The following is a 25,594-nucleotide window of genomic DNA, read 5'->3' as shown; positions in this document are numbered from 1 at the left end:
ATCATACCATTTATACTACTGTCATTTATAATAAAAACTTTTCTTGATCTAGCAACCAAACCTGGTTTGTGAATGATATTTGGCTCTTGTCTCTTTAATCTCCTTTGAGTTGGAACAATTTTTCAATCTTCCTTGTCTTTCATGACCTTGACATTTAAGGAGTACAGGCTAGTGTTTTGTAGAATATCCTCAACTTAATTTCTCTAATGTTTCCCATGATACACATTTTTGGCACTGATACTACAGAAATGATGTTGTATCCCCCTCAGTATGTCATATCAGAACTCACATGTTCTAACTTGTAATGTTAACTTTGATCATTTGTTTAAGGTAGGATATGCCTGGTTTCTTCACCAATTTTTTTTCCTTTTGTAATTAATACATCTTCTGTTTTTTAATCCAATCCATACACATGAATTTCTACATGTAAAAACTGCATTGCAAAACTCTTAGACACAGTAGCCCTGATTTGAGTTGTCCCACAGATGATTTGTTCTTCCTAGAGCCACAGTCACTGGCACTCATTGAATAAATAGATTAATTATGTCCCTAAATGTTAATATTGACACTGGGGAGGGGGATATATTTTCTCCCTGTTGGCTTTGTTTATTCATTTCCTTGAAAATAAAAAGGGCTTAGGGATATAGCTCAGGGCTAGAGCATTTGCCAAGCATGCATGAAGTCCTGAGTTCAATCCCCAGCAAAATAAAAAAGAAAGAAAATGAAAAACAAATGATAATTTTTCTGTTCTATCCACCCCCACCCCCAAGCATTTATCAAGAATACATGTTAACATATTTGGGACTAGGTGGGGGTGTGAGGGTTTTTTGTTTTGTGCTGTTGACAGCCCATTCATGCCAGTTGTGCACTCTGCCGTCAAACTGCATTCCCAGACTCCATTGACATGTTTTACTTGGTGTGTTTACTTTCCTTAAACTCAATTTTACCTTCAGTGGTAAGAGTCGAATTAGTGTTCATGAAAGGGCTTAGCTAGGCAAAAGCTTGTGAGTTTCGAGTTCCTATGAACTTACCAGTTACAGTAGTCCCTCCTTATCCACAGGGGATACCTTTCAAGGCCCCCAGTGGATGCCCAAAGTTGTGCACAATACTTTTAATTTAATGCCATTTCTGCCTTAACTAAGCACTCACCAAACACTATGGCCATAACTTTTACAGCTTGAGGTACAGCAGAAAAATTAGTATGAATTTCTTTTTCCTTCATAATTCATAGATTTATTCTTATCATAGAGCTTAGTAAGCACAACATATTTTTTCTTTCCTTAAATCCAGAACTTTCACCTTTTCATCTAAAGAAAGCACTTCCTGACTTCTCTTTTGACATGTCCAAATTACAAACATTACTACTTTTGCATGTGGAGCAACTATTCAATAAAATAAGGGTTACACAAGCCCTGCAGTTCCACATAAGTAGATCTGGTAACCTGGATGGCTACTAATTGATAACAGGCAGATAGTATATATAGCAAAGATGCACTGTACAAATGGAAGATTCATGTTTTAGGCAGGACAGAGCAAGATTTTATTATGCTGCTCAAAACTGGGCACAAGATAAAACTTAAAACATTGTTTATTTCTGGAGTTTCCCATTTAACATTTTCAGGCCTTGGTTGACTGCAGGTAAATAAAACCAAAGAAAATAAAACCACTAATAAGGGAAACAACTCTTATTTCTGGAAGACAGGTTTTCTCTTTCTGCAGAGACCATTTCTGGCCTTAGGGGAAATAGTTCACTCTAGCTGCTATATTTATACAGAAATAAACACTTTACTTGACCTTCTGGCTTAAAATGGAAATGTTAAGATACAGCAAAAAGAAAGAAAACCAGTTTCTATGTCTCCTTTCTTTCAGGTTCTCTCAAGTAGTGCCGCTAGTAGTACCATCACAGCACTGTCACCTGGAGGAGCACTTATGCAGGGAGGAACACAGCAAGCCATAAACCGTATGTGCTGGGTCACTTTCTGCTATCCCTTTGGTTAAATAAGTGCTAAAGAACAAGCCCAGGGGAGTGCTACAGTTGAATTGTTTTTTCATCAGGGTACTTCTGGGATCTTTGCTGAGTGGTGTGTGTGGTGCTGGGAAGTAAACCTAGTGCCTCATGCATGCTAAGCATGTGCTCTGCCACTGGGCTACACCCCTAGTGCCTTGAGTGGTCATTTTGTCAGAGACTGTACATGTGTGAAAATAACTTTTATATCCCATGAACCTCTTCCTTCTCTTGCAGAGATGGTGCCAAATGATATTCAGTCTGAATTGAAACATTTGTATGTGGCTGTTGGAGAACTTCTGCGGCATTTCTGGTCCTGCTTTCCTGTTAATACACCATTCCTAGAAGAAAAGGTTGGAACCAATTTTAAACCTAGCCAGTTAATTGTGGTAGTGAGTTCATAAGATGTTATTTTGAAATTAGAAAATTTTATTGTTTACCATTTGCCAAACAGTGTTAAAATTATTTTGCATATATTACTTGATTTATTCCCCACCATGTCTTCATGCTATTGATTTTACCTGTTTCATAGATTACGAAACTCAGATCTAGATCAGTTCTATAACTTATGATCATATAATATCAAACTTAAGCATAACTCCAAGCCATAATAAATAATGGAAGAACAGAGACCCAGAACAAATCAGATATGTAAAATTACTTATTTGATACATTTTTCATTGATAGCAGAATCCAAAATGAGAACTAACAACAAACATAGCACTTGCCTTATTTTTATTGTTTTGGTTTGTTTTTGTTTTTGTTTTTGTTCGTTTTTTCCTTCCATACTGGGAATTGAATCCAGTGCTTCACAGATGCTAGACAAGTGCTCTGCCACTGAGCTATATCTCCAAGTAAAGGACAGTTAACAAGCAAGAAAATATTTATAGCATTAATAATAATAATAGCTGTCCATAAGTTTGCTCTTTAAACAGTTGTTAAGAATAGGGAGTTGGGAATGTAGTTCAGTGGTAGAGCAGTTAGCATGCTGGAGACCCTGGTTCAATCCCCAGCACCTAGAAGGGGGGCGGGGGCTGGACAGAAAACAAAAGAAAAAGGTAAATACCTCAGTAAGAACAGCAGTCAAGGGCTGGAGGCAAGCTTAGTGGTAGCACATTTGCTTAGCATGCTTGGACCCTGGGTTGGATCCCTAGTACTGGGGGAAAATAAGAAAGGAGAACAATAGACAATCCAGGTGCAGTCACACCTATAACCCTAGGTATTCAGAAGACTGAGGCAGGAGAATTGCAAATTGAGGCTAGCCTGGGCAATTTACTGTCTCATAGTAAAAAGTAAGAAGGCTGGAGGTGATAACTCAGTGGTAAAGTGCCCATTCAATCTCCAGTATCTTTAAAAGAAAATAAATAAATAAAATAAGGCAGAAGACTCAGCAGATGCAACTCACTAAAAAATGCAAGTGGCCAGTAAGCCTAGGAAATTTCCAGACTTGCTAGTACTCAAAGCAACAGTGAAAGATTTTTTCACCCATTAATTTGCAAAGGAATAAAATGATCAGTGTTGGCCTACTTGCTAGGAGAATAGACCTTTTTTCCATTTCCAGAGTTCTTTGACTTAGAATTCAACAGTTAGAAATTTGCCCTGTGGAAATAATAATGTATGTAAACATATAGCCTCAGAAATGTTTCTTGATCACTGTGTAAGACAGAAAAAGTGGAAATATCGTAAGTATCTGCCAGAGGGAATTGGTTAAAGAAACATCTAGTATAACCAGGCACTGTGGCACACACCTGTAATTCCAGTGATTCGGGAGGCTGAGGCAGGAGGATTGGGAGTTCAAAGCCAACCTTAGCATTTAGCAAGACCCTGTCTCAAATAAAATATAAAAAGAGCTGGGGATGTGACTCAGAGTTTAATCACTCCTGTGTTCGATCCCATACCAAATTAATCAATTAATATAAAATGGGCTGGGGATGTGGCTCAGTGGTTAAGCGCCCCTGGGTTCAATCCCTGGTACCAAAAAAAAGAAACATCTGAAATGTTCATACATTGAAACATTATATATTTATTTAAAATATTGACTTATATATGTATTTACTGGCTCAAAGATGTTCACATTAAGCCAAGTCAAATTTTATAAGAGCATGTACTGTTTTTTATACATGTATTCATTTGTACACATAAGCAAAATATCCAGAAGGATATGAATTATTAACCAAAATGTCAAAAGATAACCTGAGTGGTAGAGTATAATAGTTATATTTTTATTTTCTTTTAAGATTTCTTTGTAAAAAAAAAAAAAAAAAAAAAAAAAAAAGATTTCTTTGTAATTTATTGTTTTCCATCTTTTTTAGGTAGTGAAAATGAAAAGTAATTTGGAACGATTCCAAGTTACAAAGCTCTGCCCATTCCAAGAAAAAATTCGAAGACAGTATTTAAGCACAAATGTAAGGCACCAATCTGATTTTGGCCTAATTTTCTTTTTCTTTGTAGTACACTGCTGAACTTTCTTTCATGTAAATAAGCAGATACTTCATTCTTTTCTGTTGCTCAGTGTACTTTTTTTTAGTTGTAAAATGTCATGCATTCACAAGACTGTATAAAAAAGTGCACGAACTCACCAATCAGGAAAAGTAGTGGGATATTATCATCACTCAGATATTGTGAGTGCCCTGTCCAGTTACATACCACTGCCTCCTACCTTCCAGAGGTCATGATTCACCATGCATTTTTAATAATCATCTCTCCCTGTTTTACTTTATACATATAATTTGTATAAACATATATACACGTGTATTTGTTCCTAAAAATCTATTACTAATTTATAAGGACATAAGTAGCATGCACAAACCTAGCAATATAAGGAAAGGCAAAATTACTACCATCCGACAATAAACTGAACAGTTCTTAGCTTGTTTCCCTGATTGTTTACAACAGGGAAAAATGAGTGAGTGAAAAGTGTCACTTGTGTCCAGAATTTTTAGCATTGTCTTTTGTTTGTTTTTGCAGTGCTACAGATTGAATGCAGGGCCTTATGCATGTGAAGGGCTATACCCCAACCCTTAGCATTGTTTGTAAAACAAGGCCAGATCAACCACACAAGACAAAGTATGTGTGTTAACAATTCCTTCCAGAGACAACCTAAGAATAGTATATACAAATGTAACACCTAGTATTTAAATAACTAGAATAATCAGAAAGGGTGTTTTACAGTTGAAAACTGAGCTGAGGTGGGCATGGTGGCACATGCCCTGTAATCCCAGCAACTCAGTAGGCTGAGGTAGGAAGGTTGCAGGTTCAAGGCCAGCCTCAGCAACTTAAGGAGACCCCATCTTAAAAAATAAAAAAGGGTGGGGAGATAGGTCAGTGGTAGAGCACAACTCAGTTCAGTCCCCAGTTCCACAAACAAGAAAAAAATAAAATTAAAAAACTGAAAAATCATTAGTTAAGCCTGTTCCAAATGTTTATTCCTTAAACATTCTAAGTGCATTTTCTCAAAATATAAAACTGCCTATTTGTAATCATAAAAGAAGCTTGGAATGTCTCCCAACAGTAGGTCAAGCATGGCAAATAAATTTGAAGTCTTGTGCCTTCTCAGTTGATTTTAATTGTCTGGAACTGTACTGAAAAGGGTCCTGTAGCCTTACAGGAGGATATGGTGTTCATCTAATTGGTACTGCTCCCTATCAAGTGGAATAAGTGATTTTTATAGTTTCCAGACAGCCAAATACCATAACCTTGCCACCCCCCAGTAATGATAAAAGGTGCCTCAAATAAGGGGGACTAGTGGGGAGTATGCTGGGGATTGAAACCAGGGCCTACGCATGAAGCATTCTATCACTGAGCTATATCCCCAGCCTGGGCTTTTTGTTTTTTGGTTTTTATAGCTCTTAGAGCTAAATCATTGACACCCTAAAAAAAATTTTAGAACCTCCCTGTCCCCATCCCTATCCTCCCAGAATTGACTTATAGATTTTACTTCCAACCACATAAACACTGTCCACTTCTAATAAAAATTCCAATTCATTCTACCTCAAGTCAGTGTGATCTAGTTAACATCTAGTTACACATATAAGAGCAAGATTCTCCACTCAAAGATCTACAGTCCTAACCTGAGATGTGACATTATACATTACTTGAAGCATTGAAACCATTTAAGTTTTCTGTAACCTATTCTTTTGCAGTCCTGAAATGTTGAAACTAGAAAAGACCCTTAAAAACATTTTTTTAAGTGCATCACAAAATTGTGCAGAAGAATTAACTGCAGGAGCTTCTAAAATCAAAGATTCCTATGGGCCGTGACTATAACGTGGTGATAAAATGCCTGTTTAGTGTGCATGAGGCCCTCAGTTTGATCCCAAGCACTGCAAAAGAAAAAAAAGAAAGAGAGATTTCTTCCCAGTCTGTTAAGTCAGAATCTCATGAAGAGAGTAAGGCATTTTTCAAATGTTCTGTAAAGATAATGTTGATACCACCATCATGACTTTGGTCAACAGACCAGTGTCTAAAACTAGAAATCACCAACTTAGGAGAGTTAAAACTTTCACAGTATCCTTTCTTTGGTTAATGACAGGGCAGACATGACAAAACAGGGTCAATTCTGGCCTCTGCACTGTACCACTCTCTCTCCCCTACTTTTCCATGCAGAATGTGTCAGATGAGCTGGGGATGTAACTCTGGTGGAGTACTTGCCTAGCATGTGGGAGGCCTTGAGTTCAACCCCAAACCATAAAAACAACAAAAATCTCTCTTAACTCCTTGCACATTACCTCATTCATTATGGAAGTACTGATACACTAGGAAAATACAAGTGTGTGCCAGATTTGGGTTGGGAGCATTAACTTCCCCTGCCCTTGCCTTGTGGTTAAGTGTCTTGCTGTGTCTTTCAGTTGGTAAGTCACATAGAAGAGATGCTTCAAACAGCCTACAACAAGCTGCACTCGTGGCAGTCACGGCGCTTGATGAAGAAGACGTGAGGTGTCCATGGCATTCGCAGGTTTTGTGAGATTGAGAAAACTGTGACCTGCAGTGTCTCTGGAAACCTGGCCTAACAGACATGCAGATGAACACAAGGAGTAACAGGAAACATCTGCACCATGCCAACTCCCAGAGCAGATTCCATTGTATTTGCACATTGGGAACTGAAAGGAAGGAAGGGACTGTGATTCAGCTAGACTCTAGGGAGGTAAATTAAGGCAGAACCAAAATGAGCTAAGTTGCAAATATATATGTATATGTATGTACATATATATGTGTTCATATATATGTATTTATAAAGACTGTTTACTGCAGTTACTCAGGAACTGCTTTTGATTCACATTAAGCTGCTTTCAGAAATTAAAAAAAAAAAACAAACACTTTTTTAAAGGGTGCATTGATAAAATCTAAGGGGGTTTTTGTTTTTGTTTTTTTGTTTGTTTTGGTTTTGTTTTGTTCTGTGTAAATTTTTTCCCTAAGTTTATGGCACAGGGTAGACCTTAAGTATTTCTCCTCCATCCTCCACCTGGATTTTCAAGTTTTACTGAATTCTAGTTGTACCTACATCAGCCAGTTAAAGGGAGTACTTTAAAGCAGAAGGAGACTGTTGCTCAACCATCAGGAAACAGTTATAGTCAGAAGACATCATTGGTCCTGTGTTTCCTACGGAAATAAGAAACAATAAATATTGCACTGAATATTTGTGGTTTGGAGTTCCTAAATAAAGGGGGAACATATTTGCAGAAAGTCCCGTGGGGTTTTAATGCAGATTTTGTCAGAAGACAATGGCGCTGCATGTTTTTCTTTGAGTGCAAATGTATATTGCTAAGATTTTTTTTTAAAGATGGCATGTGCATTGAAAAGAGGAAATTGCATTTTTAAGAGTTTAAAAATCTTATGAGTGAGAAATATAAGAAATCTTATTTTCACCTATTTAGAAGAAATAAAAGATGTTTCTCATATCTCCTTTTCTTCGATATATGTTACTGTCCTTGGCGAATCGATAATCATTGCATAGTGACTGAAAAGCCTAAATGCAAAAATATATTTTTTTCCTTGCTTCTGGAATTCATGCCATATTTTGTTCCTAAGAGGATTAACTCACTGTTTAAGACTTCAGATGCTTGTATTAAAAGTTAGACAAAAAGTTAAAGTTTTTACAGATACTCTCTTAACTGGAACATATCTTGTGATTGCTTGTTACGTGTGGTACTTACTTGAGTGGACTGCTCAGGGACTACCCATTCTTTTTAAAGCTGTAATACAAGCTGTTTATCATTAATATAATGGCTAGACTAGGTCAAAACTTACTCGTAACTTGAACTGGAAAAGATAGGCCACATTGCCTTACAGTATTTCACAGAGCACTTTTCAAGTATGTTATTACCAGTTACTCTGAGTAATAATGGAGCAAATAGAAAAACATTTAAATTAAATGTGTATCTTTTGGGAAAGACAGGCATAAATGAAGTACTCTATATAAAGATTAAATGACACATGGAGCCTGAGGAAGAAGAAAAATTTGGTCCTGGATGTAGTGGCACATGCCTATAATCCCAGCAGCTTAGAAGAAACAATAAGTATTGCACTGAATATTACAGAAGTATCAAAAGTTTGAGTCCAGCCTCAGCAACTTACCGAGACCTTGTGTCAAGATAAAAAAAAAATTTAAACACTGGGGTTGTTGCTCAGTGGTAATCCCCAGTACCAAAACGAAGGGAAAAAAATTTTTTGAGAAATTGGGTAGGCTTCATTTAAAAAGACAAATGTAGCTAAACCTTGGAAGTTAAATAGGATTTTGCAAGATAGAGAAGAAAGTAAATTTGTTCTAGATAAGGGAAGAGCTTTGTGAAGGTTTGAAAGATCCCAGTGTGTTAGAGAAGCAAAATTTTAGATCAGAGGTTTGATTGTGAGACACTGGGAAAATGGCTTTAATTCAGGTTGTAAATATTTTTGTATGCCAAGAGAAGAAATTCAGACCAATTAGGCATGGGAGACTTGGGATACAAATTACAGCTTATAAGTTGCTTTTTAATTTTTGTTTTGCTGCTGCTTTTGTTTAAATAAAAGATTCTGGCATTTAGTGAAACCAGAACCTAGAATGCTTCTGAAGGATCCAGTCCAGTAATTTAAGTAGAGTCCCAGTAAACAGAGGGTACACTGAGAGGGATGAGTAAAGACTACTCCTAAGGTGTATGTGACCAGGTCTCATGGAGAATGAAGGAATCAATGATGGTTTCACCAGAAGATAGCTGTTAATTTCTTTTCTTTCTTTTTTTTTATTTTTATTTTGTGTGTGTATGTGTGTGTGTGTGTGTGTTTGGGGATTGACCACTGACCTACATCCCCAGACCTTTTTATTTTTTATTTTGAGACAAGCTCTTGCTAAATCGCCAAGGCTGATCTTGAACTTGTGATCCTCCTGCCTCAGCCTCTAAAATGGCTGGGATTAAAGGTACATGCCTCCACACTCAGCTCGTGCCAGACACTTCCTCCTGTATCTCACAACCAATGAGACTGGTAGATATACAGATTATTTTATAGATTAGGAATGGTTTGAAGGTTAAATAATTTACCCAGATTCACACCCAGCAAGTTGCAGAGCAGGAATTTGCCCTAAACTGCTAAGGCTTCTCCGTTCATAGTTGAGAAGTCTGTGAAGTTGGAGCTTATATTCTGGAGCCCAGACTTTATTGCCTTATGTCTCCTTTGACCACTTGGCCATTCCTGCCTGATTCTACTCAGTGCAAATCACATTATGAGGTTAGTCTGCCTAGTAGATCTCATTGGCCTAATTAGCTACAAAACATAATGAAAGTATGTCTTGCCTTAGGGGAATGAGTTTCTTGGGCTGGGGAGGTGGCTCAGTGGTAGAGTGCTTCCCTGGCATGCATGAGGCCTTAGGCTCAATTTCCAGCACCACCAAAAAAAAGTTCTTTTAGAAAGAAGTATAAAGTCAGTAGTGTAAGTCTGCTTGAACTTAAATTACAGAATAAGTAAGTACCTTGATATTTGCTTAAGTCTGGAACAAAATAATGTTTGTCGATACCTTCTCATCCAGACAGAGGGTTTAATCCAGAAAGTGAATTCCTATTGGTATATATGCCATCATTCTCAAGCTGACAGTGCCCTGGGATGGAAAGCTGCCAATTTTAAACTTAGATTTGCTGTCTCCAGTGTGCAGACTTGTATGGGATTCCTCCAGGATTACCTCTGCCCTTTCCCAGTTTAGCTTGTTCAAGACTCAGCTGTTCTCCCAGTTCTCAAGGCCAGGGGAGTCTTAGTTATTTTCAGCTCTTGAGTTGTCCAAAGCTGGACCATTGCCGAGAACCTGGGTAAGGAGTGATCAGCCTTAGCTTGTAGTCCATCTCCTTGTTTGGGTGTGTGTTAGTCAAACAGAAAAGACTTTGAAATCTTGGCATCTGGTGGTTTTCAAACTTTGTAACCACAGAACCTTGTTTTTGTTGTCTTTTACAGATCCCCAATACATGTAGCACACATGGGCTGGTACCTGTTGAGATCCAGCTCTTCCCATCTCCCTAAAAGAATACAACATGAAAAACCAATACCCTGTCTGACCACCTAGGAGGCTGACAACTAGGAGTGTGCAAAGTTGAAATATAAGATAGTTTCTGGCTTAAATTTTACTGATTTGTCCTCAGAAATAAATAGCAAAATGATAGACTTAAACCCTACTCTATTGTCAAGTACATTAAATATAAACAGACTGAACAGTTGGATCAGAAAACAAGACTCCAACTATATGCTTGTTACAGAAACATCTATACTGACCTCGCTGGACTTACCCTCCCATTAGGTGTCAAATTCAGGTTTGTAGGTGTCACTAGAGTTCAAAGACCTTTAATTAGTCTTAAGTTTTTTTCCCCCTGACCCTGTTGGCTAAGTAGGGAACAGCAGCAAATACAATATTACTGCCAGATAATGTCCATTTAAAAAAACAAAAGAGCTGGTACAACAGCACACTCCCGTAATGCCAGCTACTTGATAGTGAGACAGGAGGATCCCAAGTTCCAGGTAACTTAGACCCTGTCTTAAAGTTGAAAGGACTAGGGATATAGCTCAGTGTTAGAGTACTTGCCTAGCATGCATGAGGCCCTGGGTTTCGTACCCATTCCTGCAAAAAAAAAAAAAAAAAAAAATTAAAACTATTAAAAAAAGCATAATACATGACTTTTTTAACATTTGAGGAATACTGAGATATGAAATACAAGGTATCTTTGTACCTTTTGCCCACATCTCACTCTTAGGGTAACAGTGTATTTGGGAGGAACAGGTATTTTTCCATGCACTTAAAGTTTTTCTAACCAGTAATCTGAAATTTTTTGACAAAGAAGTACCTAAGAACATGGCCATGCTCCTTAAAATAATCCTTGATGAAGGGGCTTGTCTCCTAAGAGAAGGATCTATTATTGGTCCTATTTCTCTAAGCCAAATCCTTGTGCATTTTAGTCCTATCCATTAGTATCCAATTTCTGGCACCTGATTATCCTGAAAGCAGGTTATGCCTAGGCCAAATACAAATCCTTGGAATTTTACCTGTCAACCAGATCCTTACTGCCCTAGAATGTTTAGATTCACAAAATAGGGAGCAGAGAGAAAGTAGAGTGTTCCAACTGACCTTCCCAAGGTTTGTTGACACCTTGGCAGCAGCAGAGACAGTACAGCAGAGCTATCCAACACAGCACAGACTCTGGACTTAGGCTGTTTGGGTTCAGATCCTATTTGCGTAGCTCACTAGCCATGTGACCTTGAGCAATTTACTCAATCTGTCTGCCTGTGTTTCTTCATCTACAAAATGGGCCTAGTAGTAGTAGTGTTTAACTGAGGACTATTATGAGGCTAACAGATGAGCCAATAGGCACTCTGGAGCAGAGTCCTGCACAGGGCTAGAGGCATGTTCGCTGTAATTAATGCTGGCATGGGCTCCCCTGAACCACACAGAGAAAGGTTGCAGCATCTTCTTGATTGCTCATTGTTTAACCTGAGAAACCTAATGGAAGAAAATGGTAGAGTGCTTGCCTAGCATGCACAAGACCCTGGATTCAATTTCTTAGAGGGAAAAAAAAAAAAAAGAATATGCTGAGTTGGCAGGAAAGCAACTTTGAAACTTGATTCGATAAGCACAAAAGGTTTTATCTTCTAACAAAGTAACTAACTTTGCTCAGCTAGCATCTCCCTAGACCTAAATATGGAGGTTTGACATCAGAATACCTGCCATGCTGGGGACGTAGTTCCAGGGGTAGAGTGAACACCTAGCATGTGTGAGGCCCAAGTTCCATCCCCAGTACATGCGCTTGCACACACAGGCACAATTGTAATATCACAATTAAAATGGACAAGAAGGAATTTCTTGGGCTGGGGAGATAGCTCAGTTGGTAGAGTGCTCGCCTCACAAGCACTAAGGCCCTGAGTTCAATCCCCAGCACCGCAAAAAAAAAAAAAAAAAAAAAAAGGAATTTCTTTTAAAACAAAATAGTGATCCATTTTATGTGTCACATGAATAGTAAGTAACACGTTAAAGTCCTCGAAGTCTACAGTGGAGCTGCCTGGGTTCAAATCCCAACCCTACCACCTGTTGTGTGATTACTTAATCTATCCATGCTTCAGTTTCTTAATTTATAAAATGGGCATGATACTTATAAATACTTACGAGCTTGATTATAAAAATTAAACGAGCTGATGTGCTTCAAATAATGCCCGACCTGAAATGAGAATTCAATGAATGTTCTGACACTTATTATTATTTACCATTACCAGGCTTCGGCTCGAAGCTTACTGACTCAGGCTGGCATATAATATCAAAATGGTAGAAAACTGAGGCAGTAAGGGAAAGAAATTTAACATCTATTAGATCTGTTTGGCAAATATTCAATAATTATTAAGCTACTATGTGCCAGTTTATAGCCCTCACCTTATAAAGCTTCAGGTTATTAAAAAGCACTGAGATGATAGGTAGAATAGACAGTCTGTGCCCTCATGAAGCGTTCTTAAGAATAAACCAAACTAGGCATGGTGGCACATGCCAGTTACTTGGGAGGCTGAGGTAGGTGGGTTGCAAGTTTGAGGCCAGTGTAGGCCATTTAAAAAAAAAACCTTGTCTTTAAAAAAAAAAAAAAAAAAAAAAAGGTTGGGGAGATAGTTCTCTGGTACAGGGCTTGCATAGTGTGCATGTAACCCTGGAGTCGGTCACCCAGGACCCAGAAAAATAAAGTGAGACTTAGAAAGGTGAAACAATTTGCCTAATGGCCCTGACTCCAATTTGGGAGTACAAAGCCAAGATTCAAACTTAGCTCTTGAAAGCAAAATTCATGCAGCTGGAGAGACTATTGACCTATTGACCTCTCCCTACCCTCCTCACTACTTCACTACCCTTCTTATGCAGGCGAGAACCTTTTCTTCTACCTACTTATAAATAATGGAGAACTAGAGAGCTATTTTATTTCTATCAGGCCACATACCGACAAGCACAGACAGCTGAGACTGGGAGACTGCTTCATTCTGAAGAGCAATACAAGGATACTTGGATCTAAAACTGCTAGAGAGGTCACACATGGGTTCTAATTCTGCTGTTGGTACCACTAAGCATCCATTATGTGCTAGACCCTTGAAAGAATTGAGGCCTTTACTGTCTGTTTTCTGTTGGCATTTCACTTTTTTAACATTAATTTTTTTTAGCAAAGTTATGCATGCTCATAATTTTAAAAAGACGAAAGCATTAAAGGGTACCAGGTATGGTGGTACACCCCTGTAATTCCTGCAACTCAGGAGGCTGAGGCAGGAGAACCAAAGTTCAAGGTCAGCCTTGGCAATTTACTAAGACCCATCACTCTCCCTTCCCTCTCTTCAGCCTCCCAATACAGTAATTTCAGAGTTTTTTTTTTATTTCATTTTATTATTTTTAGTTGTAGGTGAACCCAATACCTTTATTTTATTTATTTACTTTTATGTAGTGCTAAGGATCAAACCCAGGGTCTCACATGCCAGGTGAGCAGCTCTACTGCTGAGCCACAACCCAGCCTGCAGGTTTTTTTTGTTTTTTTGTTTTTAATTAGCAGTCAGTGTTTTACACTTTGATTATGTGAATATCATTAAGCATTTTGGACAGGGTCCTGGCACCTGCAAATTGCCTAATTTGAAGAGATTATTAAAGGAACTATTTGCAAAGGTGTGGCCAGTATATAAAGAAACCATAAAGGACAGTGCATAACCCAAGTTCCCAAGCCTAGGTCCATAAAGCAGTGGTAGAAAGTGTTACCAAGAGAGAAGACTCCTGGGAAGTTAATGGACTCAGTCTGCCATGGTCCCATAGGGAGGGCACCATCGCACTCGCCTCCCTACCCCTCTGTCTCCACTTATGAAGGTGGAGGGCATTTAACATGATTGCTGTGTGGTTCATTAAGGTTGGGCCCCCATAGCCCAGAGCAGTGTGGAGAGGAAAGGGACCTACAAGGTACTAAAACCAGTCAGGGTGTAGTGTCAACCCCTAAACTGGCCCTGGTTTGAATGGGATCCTTTAAGGTTAATGAGGAGCTCAATGTCCACAGGTGGGTCTGTCAGTTAGAGGGCTTCACTGGAGCATGACTGGGTGGAAAATCAGTTTTGCCCAGACTTTAATATGTCAGTATTTATGGGACTTTTCTCTGAGACCATTCAGAAAAGAAGCCCCTAAGTTTCTATCTGGGAATGAAAGCCTGATGCTAGCTTTCTAGTAGTTGCCTGGGGAGGGGGCTCTCTGTATGTAGACATTCTCATGGCCCCTGCCTTTGGTCAGCACCTGTCACCATTGTACCTGTGCCCTGGTTGCATTTCCCCAGAGAATAAACCTATTTTCTCTGAGGCGGGGACAGAAGGTAGTCATTTTGTTTCCGAGTGGGGATAGGATATGTGAGCCTGGCATTTCCTAATATTCCTTGTTTCAGACCCATACTTACATCTTACCTTCCATAGCACCTGGTCCCTCCAATTCCTGAGCTGCACAGTGTTCTGCAGGGCAAATCAGTGGGCATCTCCTCCCTGCCTCCTTCTGCAGGTCCTTGAATTTCACTCTGGTATCAGTCACCACTGACTGCAACTTTGTAAAGTGTGGTTGGCAGAACTCATCTGCTGTTTCCTCCTCTTCCTGTTTCTTCACCTTTATGTGATTATATTACTGTATGTTCTTTTCCAGTCACTTTAGTGAAGTTTGGGGAAGGAGCTAATTTAAACATGAGTTCAATTCAGCATATTCACCAGACATGTATTAGCATTAAACTTTGGTGATGTTTTATTTTAGTATTTAGGTGAATGCTCATCATTTCACAACTGAAAACCCCATAGGAAGGTTGGTCTAAACTGATGTTACCCAAACCCTTAGCTAGCTCCTGCTTCTTCCCCTAACCTAAGCATGGCACTATGATTCCACTACTAAGTTATTCACTAGTCCAGTATTTCTCTAAGTGTGGTTGTTGGCACACCTTCATGGGGTTGAAAGTATAAAAGTCAAATGTAGATACGTTTTTTAATTGTAAAATTTATATATCTTGGCCAGGGTACAGTTCTGGGTAGAAAGCATTCCTAGCAAGAGCAAGACCCTAGGTTTGATCCCCAGCACCAAAAAAAAAAAAAAAAAAAAAAAAAAAAAAAAAATATATATATATATATATATATATATATATATATGTTTCAATGTATACTTTAAACATAATGAATATCAGGATCATATTGACTGAGAATCTAAGTAATTTTTTAGGTGTTAAATGAATAATAGTATTGGTACTATTCAGGAATGGCAAACATTGTAAAAATGCCTACACTTTGGCAAACACTAATTCTGCTGAGAAGCAGCTACATGACCCAGAAAAGAGACTTTAGAAGCACATTTCTTTCCGTACACCCAAGGGATTTGTGCTCTTCCTGCCTCCTGGTCCCTTAGCCAGAATGGAACCTATAAGGATTGAACAGTGTGGTCCCCCCTCCACCAGAAGTCACTGTTTCTGTGGAGTGAATGTAGAAACGCTTCTGCTCTTGCTTGAGCTAGATGGTGGCAAGAGGTTACTTGCAGATGGTGTGGACTAGAGAGAAAGCAAAGCCACTTTTCTTTTTTTTTAATTTTTTTTTTTTTTTTTTTTTTAGTTCTCAATAGACCTTTATTTTATTTTATTTATATGTGGTGCTGAGAATCGAACCTAGTGCCTCACACATGCTAGGCAAGTGCTCTACCACTGGCTACAACCCCAGCCCAGTACCACCTTTCTTAATGGTGCATGCTCACTTCCAGGGATCTCCCTTCCTTTGTACCTTGCTCAGCTGCCCTGAGAAGCAGGTTGAGGATATGGGTGGGGCTGGTAATTAACGGTTGCCTGGAGTGTTCACTTCTTAGCCTCAGGGACAGCAGCTGGTTCCTCTCCTGACACAGAACTGCCCTGACAAGGCAGCTGCAGGCTGGAAAGCAGGAGAAGTCAAAGGTCTCTCTTGGCTCTTTAAAAAGAGGGAACATTTACTGAGCACCTACTGGGAGCCCTGGCCTTCACATTTAAATCTGACAACAACCTATAAACTATCCCCATTCTACAGAGACCCTTTAAGATCAAGCAACTTGTTCAAATTCTCCCAGTGAGTGGCAGAGCCAGGAATCACACTAAGGGCAATGTGAGGCCAAAGAAATGAACTGTGGTGAGAGAAAGACAATAGCAGGCCTATTCCTAAGCCTCCTGGACAGGATCAGCCTTTCTGAATCCATGCAAGGGACAGAGACCAGTCATTATGTAACATCCATGTATTTTTTTGTTTCTTTTTTGGGTCCTCTCCCCCAACTCCATACTGAGGATTGAACCCAGAGGCACTTTACCACTGAGCTACATCCCCAGCCCTAATAGTTTTTATTTTGAGACAGGGTCTAGCTAAATTGCCCACACTGGTGTTGAACTTGAGATCCTGCTCTCTCAGCCTCCTGAGTAGCTAGGATTACAGGCATGCTCCAGCACATCAGGCAGCACCCATGTATTTTACATTGTAGACTGAAATCACCAGAAGGAACAGAAACTGGTAGCCACTCCCTGACCAGCCTAACCCTGTATATGTATATAACTGACCACAGTACTAAGTAATAAGGCATTCCTCTTTTTAAAAGTGTTTTAAAAAAATTGTGTGTGGGGCTGGGGTTGTGGCTCAGTGGTAGAGCACTTGCCTATCATGTGTGAGGCACTGGGTTCAACCTCAGCACCACGTGAAAATAAATAAATAAAATGAAGGTATTTAAAAAAATGGGCTGGGGATATAGCTCAATTGGTAGAGTGCTTGCAAGGCAAGCACTAGGCCCTGGGTTCAATCCCCAGCACCGCAAAAATTAAAAAAAAAAAAATTATGTGTGTGTGTGTATGTCTGTGTGTGTAGGTTCTAAAGCAGACCTCCCTGAGGAACAAGTCAGGGCTACACCTGGGTACAGGGCAAAGAATTCTGCCATCAATTATAGTCCAAAATAGATTAAATAAACTGACAGGACAGTGACCATAAATGCCTCTTTTCTCCAACTCATTTCCTGCAGTACAAATATGGTTCATTGAGTAATTACTTTATGCCAAATTCTTGTTTGCATTAAATATAACCTATTAGGTGGAGACTATTATTTTTCCTATTTCACAGATATGTAAGGTTTTTAATGGTTAAATGAAAATGGTTAAAGTCTGTATGGTTCCCAAATCTAAGGCTCCCACTGTGTGTTGGTTATTGCCTGGAACTCTGTTCCTGGAGGACAAGGCAGCAGAGCTGGAGGTCTTGCTGTCTGTTCCTCCTTGTCCCTTGGAGATGGGGTGAACATTCCTCCAAATGGTGTGAGAAGAAGGAGGGAATGTCTATATTCTGAAAGGCCTGGACAAAAGACAGAAAGATAGGGCCTCCACAAAGGAATCACTCTAAGCTCTGTGTCCTCCCAACCTTGCAACTGAGACTTGACAAGGCTGCAGAGAAACAAGCCTGCAGGAGCTGTTCCAGATGGTCACTTGGTCCCTGACGCATTCCTGGTGCTCAGTTCAGTGAGAGAGCAGCCTCCAAACAGCGATACTTCGTGTAAACCTCATTGATTTTCTGCTTGGTTAGATTTGTGAGAGCCCTCTTCAGCAAGGCCTGGCAGTTTTCTTGGGAAACTACTGAGAAGCATTGTTCTTGCTATTAATAGAGGCAGTAGTCTCCACAAAGGGAGCCGGTCAACCTGCCACCTAAATTTCACGTCTTTGTGTGTGTGTGTGGTGTTTATTGTTTGTTTGGTTTGTTGCTCTATCAGCGAGTTACATCCCCAGCCCTTTTTATTTTTAAATTTGAAATGTCATCTCTCTGAGTTGCTTACAGGCTTACTAAATTGCTGAGGTTGGCCTCAAACTTGAATCCTCCTGCCTCAGCCTCCTGAGTTGCTGGTATTATACTGTGACAATAGTTCACAGAAGTTAAGGCATTGTTTCCAATCTCCCACTCTCACAGCTCCCCAAATTCATTTGAGACTTTTTTCTCTCTTTGTTTTTATTATGAAAGTTACCATTCTGTAGACAAAAATCCTTCTCCCTACTACTGTCTTAAATAGTCTTCCCCAATTTTATACTCTTGATTCAGCATCACAGAAGAACAAAAAACAAGTTGAACAAAGACCAAATCCCTTCTGAAGAGACAGAGAAAGGAAGTTGAATGGGAAAAGAGGAACACCCAGGGAACAGGGAGGCCGTGAACGCTCCCCTGCTATGGGATTTACACAATTGAATTTTAGGCTCAGTCCAGTCACTGGAAACAAAGGAGATGGCATGGAGGACTAAGAGGAGCAGCGGGTGCTGCCACCAGGGCCAATTTATACCTGAACTGGTTTTTCTTCAGGAAACAGAATATCTCAGAAGAACAGATCTCTCTATCCCCCCAACACTGTCCCACTCCTCCTTCTCCCTTTGAAGAACCGACAAGGGTGCATACAGTTTGACTTGGGTGTTCTCTTTGGCTTTTGCTAATCACCCTGCCGCTCTTCAATGCCACGTGGACATTGATAAATAGTCCCCCTAGTTGAGAGCCTGCCAGTTCCACTACCCCAGGAGCCATTATATGGTGGAGGTAGCAAAAAACTGGGATTGATGTCTATTGATTGTAATCTTTTTTCTGCACCCTACCCCCTCTCCCACCAGCCTGAGAGATCAAAGTCTAAAGCCAACTAACAAAGTGGAATTTTCAACTTTCACCCCTTTACCTGAAAAGGTTTTAACACTGGAGCCCCGCAGCCTATCCCCAGGGATCAATTCCACACTGTGGGGAGAGGGCAAGTGCCAAAGGAGGATCTTCCTGGCCTTCCCCATTTCAGACCTCCCTCAAGAGCTCCCATTGGCTTGCAGGGCAACCCAGCTGGGCTAGCTCCTTAAGCATGTGGCAGGCCAATAGGGTACCTTGGGTCTTTTGCAGCCTTCCTGGGGTCTGCAAGGGAGCCCTGCAAGCTGTGGATCAAAGCAGGAAGTCAGGAAACTGTGGCCCCCGTTACCATAGAGATGCTGGCACAGCCTGCACCCATCTGTGGTTGACAGGCAGCTTCCTTTGGGAAAGAGGGAGGTGGAATTTGGGTGCTTGAGAATCAGCTTAGCCTGAGGAGGGGGGCAGTCTGGAACATCATGAACTTACAACCCTGAGGACTAGTAAGGAAGCTGATTCTGGCAGCTCTCCACTGAGGTGGCCTTTGGCTCTTGCTGATACTGCAGCTTTAATGACCGGGGTGTGGCCTCAGTCAGAGCGAAGACTCACTGCCAAGCCACCAACCCCAAGCAAGAGCTGCTGGAAAAGGCCCTGGTACAGTGGAAAAACCCAGCAGTCAGAAACTGACAGAAGAGCCACACCCTAAGGGCCAGGGAAGAGCCCAGACATGTTGAGAAGGTGCATGGAACAAGGTGCAGAGGAGGAAGCGTGAGGCTGGGTGAGAGGGTCTGAACCCTTAGTCACACTACTGAAGACTAAAGGACTCAAGAACACTGCCCTCTCTGAGCTCTGGGGTCCCACCCATGTGTAGTATCTTCCCTATGGGCCTTTGGGTAAGTGAAGCAGGGGCAGGTATAAGGCTGGCAGTCTCCCTCTGATTTGGTGAGTAAAGGGCATAGGTTGTGAGAACCTTCAAGGCTTCCATCCCTTCTGTGACTAAAACTCAAGACCCGGCCAAGTTGAGACAACCTGATGCTGCCAGTGAGTTTGTCCAAAAGGCAGAGTTCGGCCTTGCACACACATAGGTCATATCAGGCTAAGGCCACGCCAGGGACAGGGAGGCTGACCAGACAGGGCTCTGAAGCACTCTTGTGGCCAGGTGAGCTGCCTGGATCTTGCTGCCCTGGGTGACCTGCTGGGGAGGTTTGGTCACCTTTGCCCTCGGATATCCTGGGAGCAAAGGGTGAACAGCTTTCTTACTGTTCTCCCAGTCTGTGAAGCAGGAAAGACTAGCAGAGTGGTTTATGGGAAGAAAAGCAAGCCTGGGAACCTGAAATCCACCTGGCTGCTTTCCAGCTGTGTGGTCGAGGGAAATGAAATTGGTAGTTTTACCAGTAAAATGAAAAAATTCCTGCTCTGCTTTCCTACCCTGGCTGAGGTAAAAATGCCATGAAAGAATGGATGCCACCATAAACCATGCACAAAAGAAGGACTCAGTGAGCTTTATGTGGCTGCAGGAAGAGTCTTCTCCAGGTCTTCACCAGCCCCACAACCTGAGGTGCCCGCTGGGGTGGTGGTCTTCCCTTTGCTCCTCTCAGCAGAATTTCAGGCTTCTGGAACCAGAGCCCCTCTGGTCCCAAGAGAAAAAGGCAGGGCTCTGAGGAGGCTCAAGTAACTGGGAGAGCCTCCGGGTTCAGCAGGACCTGCTTTCTGATGAGTGTTAGCGATGAGTGTTGTGTAAACAGTCTAAAGGAAATCCAGGGCCCACAGACCTGCAGCCAGCATACACACAGCTCAGACCTTCCCTTTGCAGCCCCAGGAAATGACAAACAGACCTCTATGACTGTATTCATACTTAAATTGGCTTTGATCTTCTCAGAATTTCTCAGGAAATTGCCCTCCTTTCTTTGAGCTAGGGCTTGGGCTATAATTCTCCATTTGGTAGGAAAGGTTTTAAGGAATCTACATAGGATTCAAAGACTGATGGGCTTTGTTATTGGAAATCTGCTTTCTTTTTTTTTCTTTTTTTCTTTTTTACTTTTATTTATTTCATCATCTTTTTTTACAACAAATGATTTTAAAGGTAAGTACAAAAGTTTACATAATTGTGAGCAAAAACTTAGCTCATTTAAAATACTAAGAAGACTCCCCTTTGTTAATAAGCAAAGACCCAGTAGAAGACAACACGAAATACAAATTGTCTTTTTGTTTTCCACATCCTCAGCCTGTCTTTTATTTATTTTTTTTTTAATTTATTTTTATTGTAAACAAATGGGATACATGTTGTTTCTGTTTGTACATGGAGTAACAGCATACCATTTGTGTAATCATACATTTACATAGGGTAATGATGTTTGATTCATTCTGTTATTTTTTCCTTCCCCCTACCCCTCCCACCCCTCTTTTCCCTCTATACAGTCTCTCCTTCCTCCATTTTTGCCCCCCTCCCACCCCTCATTATGTACCATCATCCGCTTATCAGTCAGATCATTTGTCTTTTGGATTTTTGAGATTGGCTTATCTCACTTAGCATGATATTATCCAATTTCATACATTTGCCTGCAAATGCCATAATTTTATTATTCTTTATGGCTGAGTAATATTCCATTGTATATATATACCACAGTTTCTTTATTCATTCATCAATTGAAGGACATCCAGGTTGGTTCCACAATCTGGTTATTGTGAATTAAGCAGCTATGAACATTGATGTGGCTGTATCTCTGTAGTATGCTGATTTTAAGTCCTTTGGGTATAGGCCAAGGAATGGGATAGCTGGGTCAAATGGTGGGTCCATTCCAAGCTTTCTGAGGAATCTCCATACTGCTTTCCAGAGTGGCTGCACTAATTTGCAGCCCCACCAGCAATGTATGAGTGTACCTTTTTCCCCACATCCTCACCAACACTTATTGTTGCTTGTGTTCTTGATAATTGCCATTCTAATTGGGGTGAGATGGAATCTTAGGGTAGTTTTGATTTGCATTTCTCTTATTACTAGAGACGTTGAACATTTTTTCATATATCTGTTGATTGCTTATAGATCTTCTTCTGTGAAGCATCTGTACATATCCTTAGCCCATTTGTTGATTGGGTTATTTGTATTCTTCGTGTAGAGTTTTTGAGTTCTTTATATATTCTGGAAATTAGTGCTCTATCTGAAGTATGAGTGGCAAAGATTTTCTCCCACTCTGTAGGCTCTCTCTTCGCATTGCTGATAGTTTTCTTTGCTGAGAGAAAGCTATTTAGTTTGAATCTGTCCCAGTTATTGATTCTTGCTTTTATTTCTTGTGCTATGGGAGTCCTGTTAAGGAAGTCTGATCCTAAACCAACAAGTTGAAGATTTGAACCTACTTTTTCTTCTATAAGATGCAGGGTCTCTGGTCTGATTTCAAGGTCCTTGATCCATTTTGAGTTGATTTTTGTGCAGGGTGAGAGATAGGGGTTTAGTTTCATTCTGTTGCATATGGATTTCCAGTTTTCCCAGCACCATTTGTTGAACAGGCTCTCTTTTCTCCATTGCATATTTTTGGCCCCTTTGTCTAGTATGAGAAAATTGTATTTATTTGGGTTTGTGTCCATGTCCTCTATTCTGTACCATTGATCTACCTGTCTATTTTGGTGCCAATACCATGCCGTTTTTGTTACTATGGCTTTGTAGTATAGTTGAAGTTCTGGTATTGTGATACAGGGGGAATCTTAGCATTCTTCCTGCTAAGGATTACTTTAGCTATTCTGGGTTTCTTATTCTTCCAGATGAATTTCATGATTGCTTGCTCTATTTCTGTAAGGTACATCATTGGGATTTTAATTGGAATTGCATTGAATCTGTATAGCACTTTTGATAGTATGGCCATTTTGACAATATTAATTCTGCCTATCCAAGAACATGGGAGATCTTTCCATCTTCTAAGGTCTTCCTCAATTTCTTTCTTCAATGTTTTATAGTTTTCATTGTAGAAATCTTTTACCTCTTTGGTTAGATTGCTTCCCAAGTATTTTATTTATTTATTTATTTTGAGGCTATTGCAAATGGAGTTGTTTTCCTCATTTCCCTTTCAGCTGTTTCGTTGCTTGCATATAAAAATGCTTTAGACTTACGCGTGTTGATTTTATAGCCTGCTATTTTGCTGAATTCATTGATGAGGTCTAGAAGTTTTCTGGAGGAGATTTTTGGATCCTCTAAATATAGAACCATGTCATCAGCAAATAGTGACAGCTTAAGTTCCTCTTTTCCTATTTGTATCCCTTTAATTTCTTTGGTCTGCCTAATTGCTCTGACTAGAGTTTCGAGGACAATGTTGAATAGAAGTGGTGAAAGAGGACATCCCTGTCTTGTTCCCATTTTTAAAGGGAATGGTTTCAGTTTTCTCCATTAAGAATGATGTTGGCCATGGGCTTGGCATAAATAGCCTTTACAATGTTCAGGTATGTTCCTACTATCCCTATTTTTTCTAGTGTTTTGAGCATGAAGGGGTGTTGTATTTTGTCGAACACTTTTTCTGCGTCAATTGAAATGGAAATCTGCTTTCTTTTTCATTTTTTTCAGGTTTTTAAAATAGTTTTTATTTTTAAAAGTTAATATGTGTGTTACAGGAAAAAGAAAAACAAAAAACAAAGTCATCCAGTCACAAGCATATAAGTTGGATGTGCCCCCCCCCGTCACGCATACACGCACACAACATCCCATTTTGTGTGATAAAGATCATAGTGTAGTGTATATCATGCATTTCAACACTTTATGAATATTCACAAATTCAAAATCCCAAAGCTACAGAAGTATTTTTGATAATCAAGAATACACTACACCATACATTACTGGTGGGACTGCAAATTGGTGCAACCACTCTGGAAAGCAGTATGGAGATTCTTCAGAAAACTTGGAATGGAACCATTTTACTCAATTATCCCACTCCTCATCATATATCCAAAGGACTTAAAAACAGCATACTACAGTGACACAGCCACATGGATATTTATAGCAGCTCAACTCACAATAGCTGAGCTATGGAACCAACCTAAGTGCCCTTCAATAAATGAATGGATAAAGAAAATGTAGTATATCTACACAATGGAATATTATTTAGCCATAAAGAAGAATGGAATTATGGCATTTACTGGTAAATGGATAGAACTGGAGACTATCATGTTAAGTGAAATAGGCCATCCCCCCAAAAATCAAAGGTCAAATGTTTTTTTCTCTTATGTAGATGCTAACACATAACAAGGGTTGGGGGAAGGGAAGAATAGAAAGTCATTGGATTACACAAAGGGGAATGAAGGGAGGGGAGGAGGAAGGGGAATAAGAAAGAGAATGAATCAGACAAAACTTTCCTGTATTCGTATATGAATACACAACTAATGTAACTTCACATCAATGTTCAACCACAAGAATGGGATCCTAATTAGAATAAGTGGTACAGCATGTATGTATAATATGTGAAAATACACTCTACTGTCATATATATATACACATACACGTATATATATGTAGAAAATTTTTTTATAAAAGAATACACTACACCAACTCAATCTGTACAAAAAATTGTAATCCTTTCTTGGGGAACATTGCTTTCAAAGCCCTGTGAGACTTTCTTTCTTTCTTTCTTTTTTTTTGGGGGGGGAGGGGGTACCAGGGATTGACTCACTGGGCCACATCCCCACCCCCTTTTATTTTTTATTTTGAGACAGTGTCTCACTAAGTTGGTTAGGGCCTTGCTCCATAAGTTGCTGAGGCTGGCTTTGAACTTGTGATCCTCTTGCTTCAGCCTTCTGAGTTAGTGAGATTACAGGCATATGCTTCTTTTCTTCTCTCTTTCTTTTGGTGTGATGCTGGGGATCAAACCCAATGCCTCACATGTGCTAAGCAAGGGCCCTACCACTGAGCCACAACCCCAGGCCACTGTGAGATCATTTATATTTACAAATTTAACACCCCACAATGTCTTTGGGATTTTGTCTTAGGACCTTGTTTTAGAACTAATGCCAGGGACCAGAAGATGATAGGATGAGTGGCTGTGGATGGGGACAGTCACTTGATTATTTCTCTCCCAGGAGCACCCCTAATCATTTTCCAAAACGGGAACAATTTTTCCTTTAAGACCTGAGCAAATTTAAAAATGAAGATGAGTGTGAAGGCTTGACTTATGGGCTTGGAGCCTTTTTGTGTGTTAGAACTAGAAGAGAAGAGACCCCTTTATGTGTACAACTGAGGATGCTGAGGCTACACGGGCAATGTGACTGCCACAACGTTACCCAGGGATCCATGACAAAGCTGGGGCAAGATCCTAGGTCTCCAGACACCTGGGTCAGTGTCACTTCCCCACCAAGCTGGTCACTCTTCTTTGTTAAACCATGTCCATCAGTGTCTTGCCACCCAGTGTTAGAAAAAAAAGGCTGTTCAGTTTTCCATGGTCCTCCCCCGCTGTAATCAGACAAGGGACACTTTGCTATGGGTGTCCACACTAAGGATTGAAAGGAACTCCCTCTGCAGCACTGATTTCATAG

At 40.1% G+C, this 25,594-nt stretch overlaps 1 protein-coding gene and 1 long non-coding RNA gene across 2 annotated transcripts in view; one reads left to right on the top strand and one right to left on the bottom strand.

Annotated features, from left to right (window-relative positions):
- The window catches only part of Gtf2h1 (general transcription factor IIH subunit 1), a 34,751-nt gene extending 26,650 nt beyond the window's left edge, over positions 1-8,101 (top strand). The window contains exons 12-15 of the mRNA XM_047516294.1: positions 1,870-1,960; positions 2,243-2,358; positions 4,318-4,410; positions 6,853-8,101. Coding sequence (XP_047372250.1) covers positions 1,870-1,960; positions 2,243-2,358; positions 4,318-4,410; positions 6,853-6,939 — 387 coding nt within the window. The 3' untranslated portion in view covers positions 6,940-8,101. The remainder of the gene's footprint in view (positions 1-1,869; positions 1,961-2,242; positions 2,359-4,317; positions 4,411-6,852) is intronic.
- Positions 1,254-7,606, bottom strand: LOC124958318 (uncharacterized). Its single transcript, XR_007103874.1, has 3 exons — positions 7,506-7,606; positions 3,072-3,161; positions 1,254-2,346 (listed from the first exon to the last, which is right to left on the bottom strand). It is a non-coding gene; the product is annotated as an uncharacterized LOC124958318 (long non-coding RNA).
- Positions 8,102-25,594: the final 17,493 nt, after the last annotated feature.

Source organism: Sciurus carolinensis, chromosome 11 (genome assembly GCF_902686445.1).
Source record: "Sciurus carolinensis chromosome 11, mSciCar1.2, whole genome shotgun sequence".
Classification (NCBI taxonomy): Eukaryota; Metazoa; Chordata; class Mammalia; order Rodentia; family Sciuridae; genus Sciurus; species Sciurus carolinensis.
Note: the sequence above shows the minus strand (reverse complement) of the source record. Positions and strands in the feature narration are given on the sequence as shown.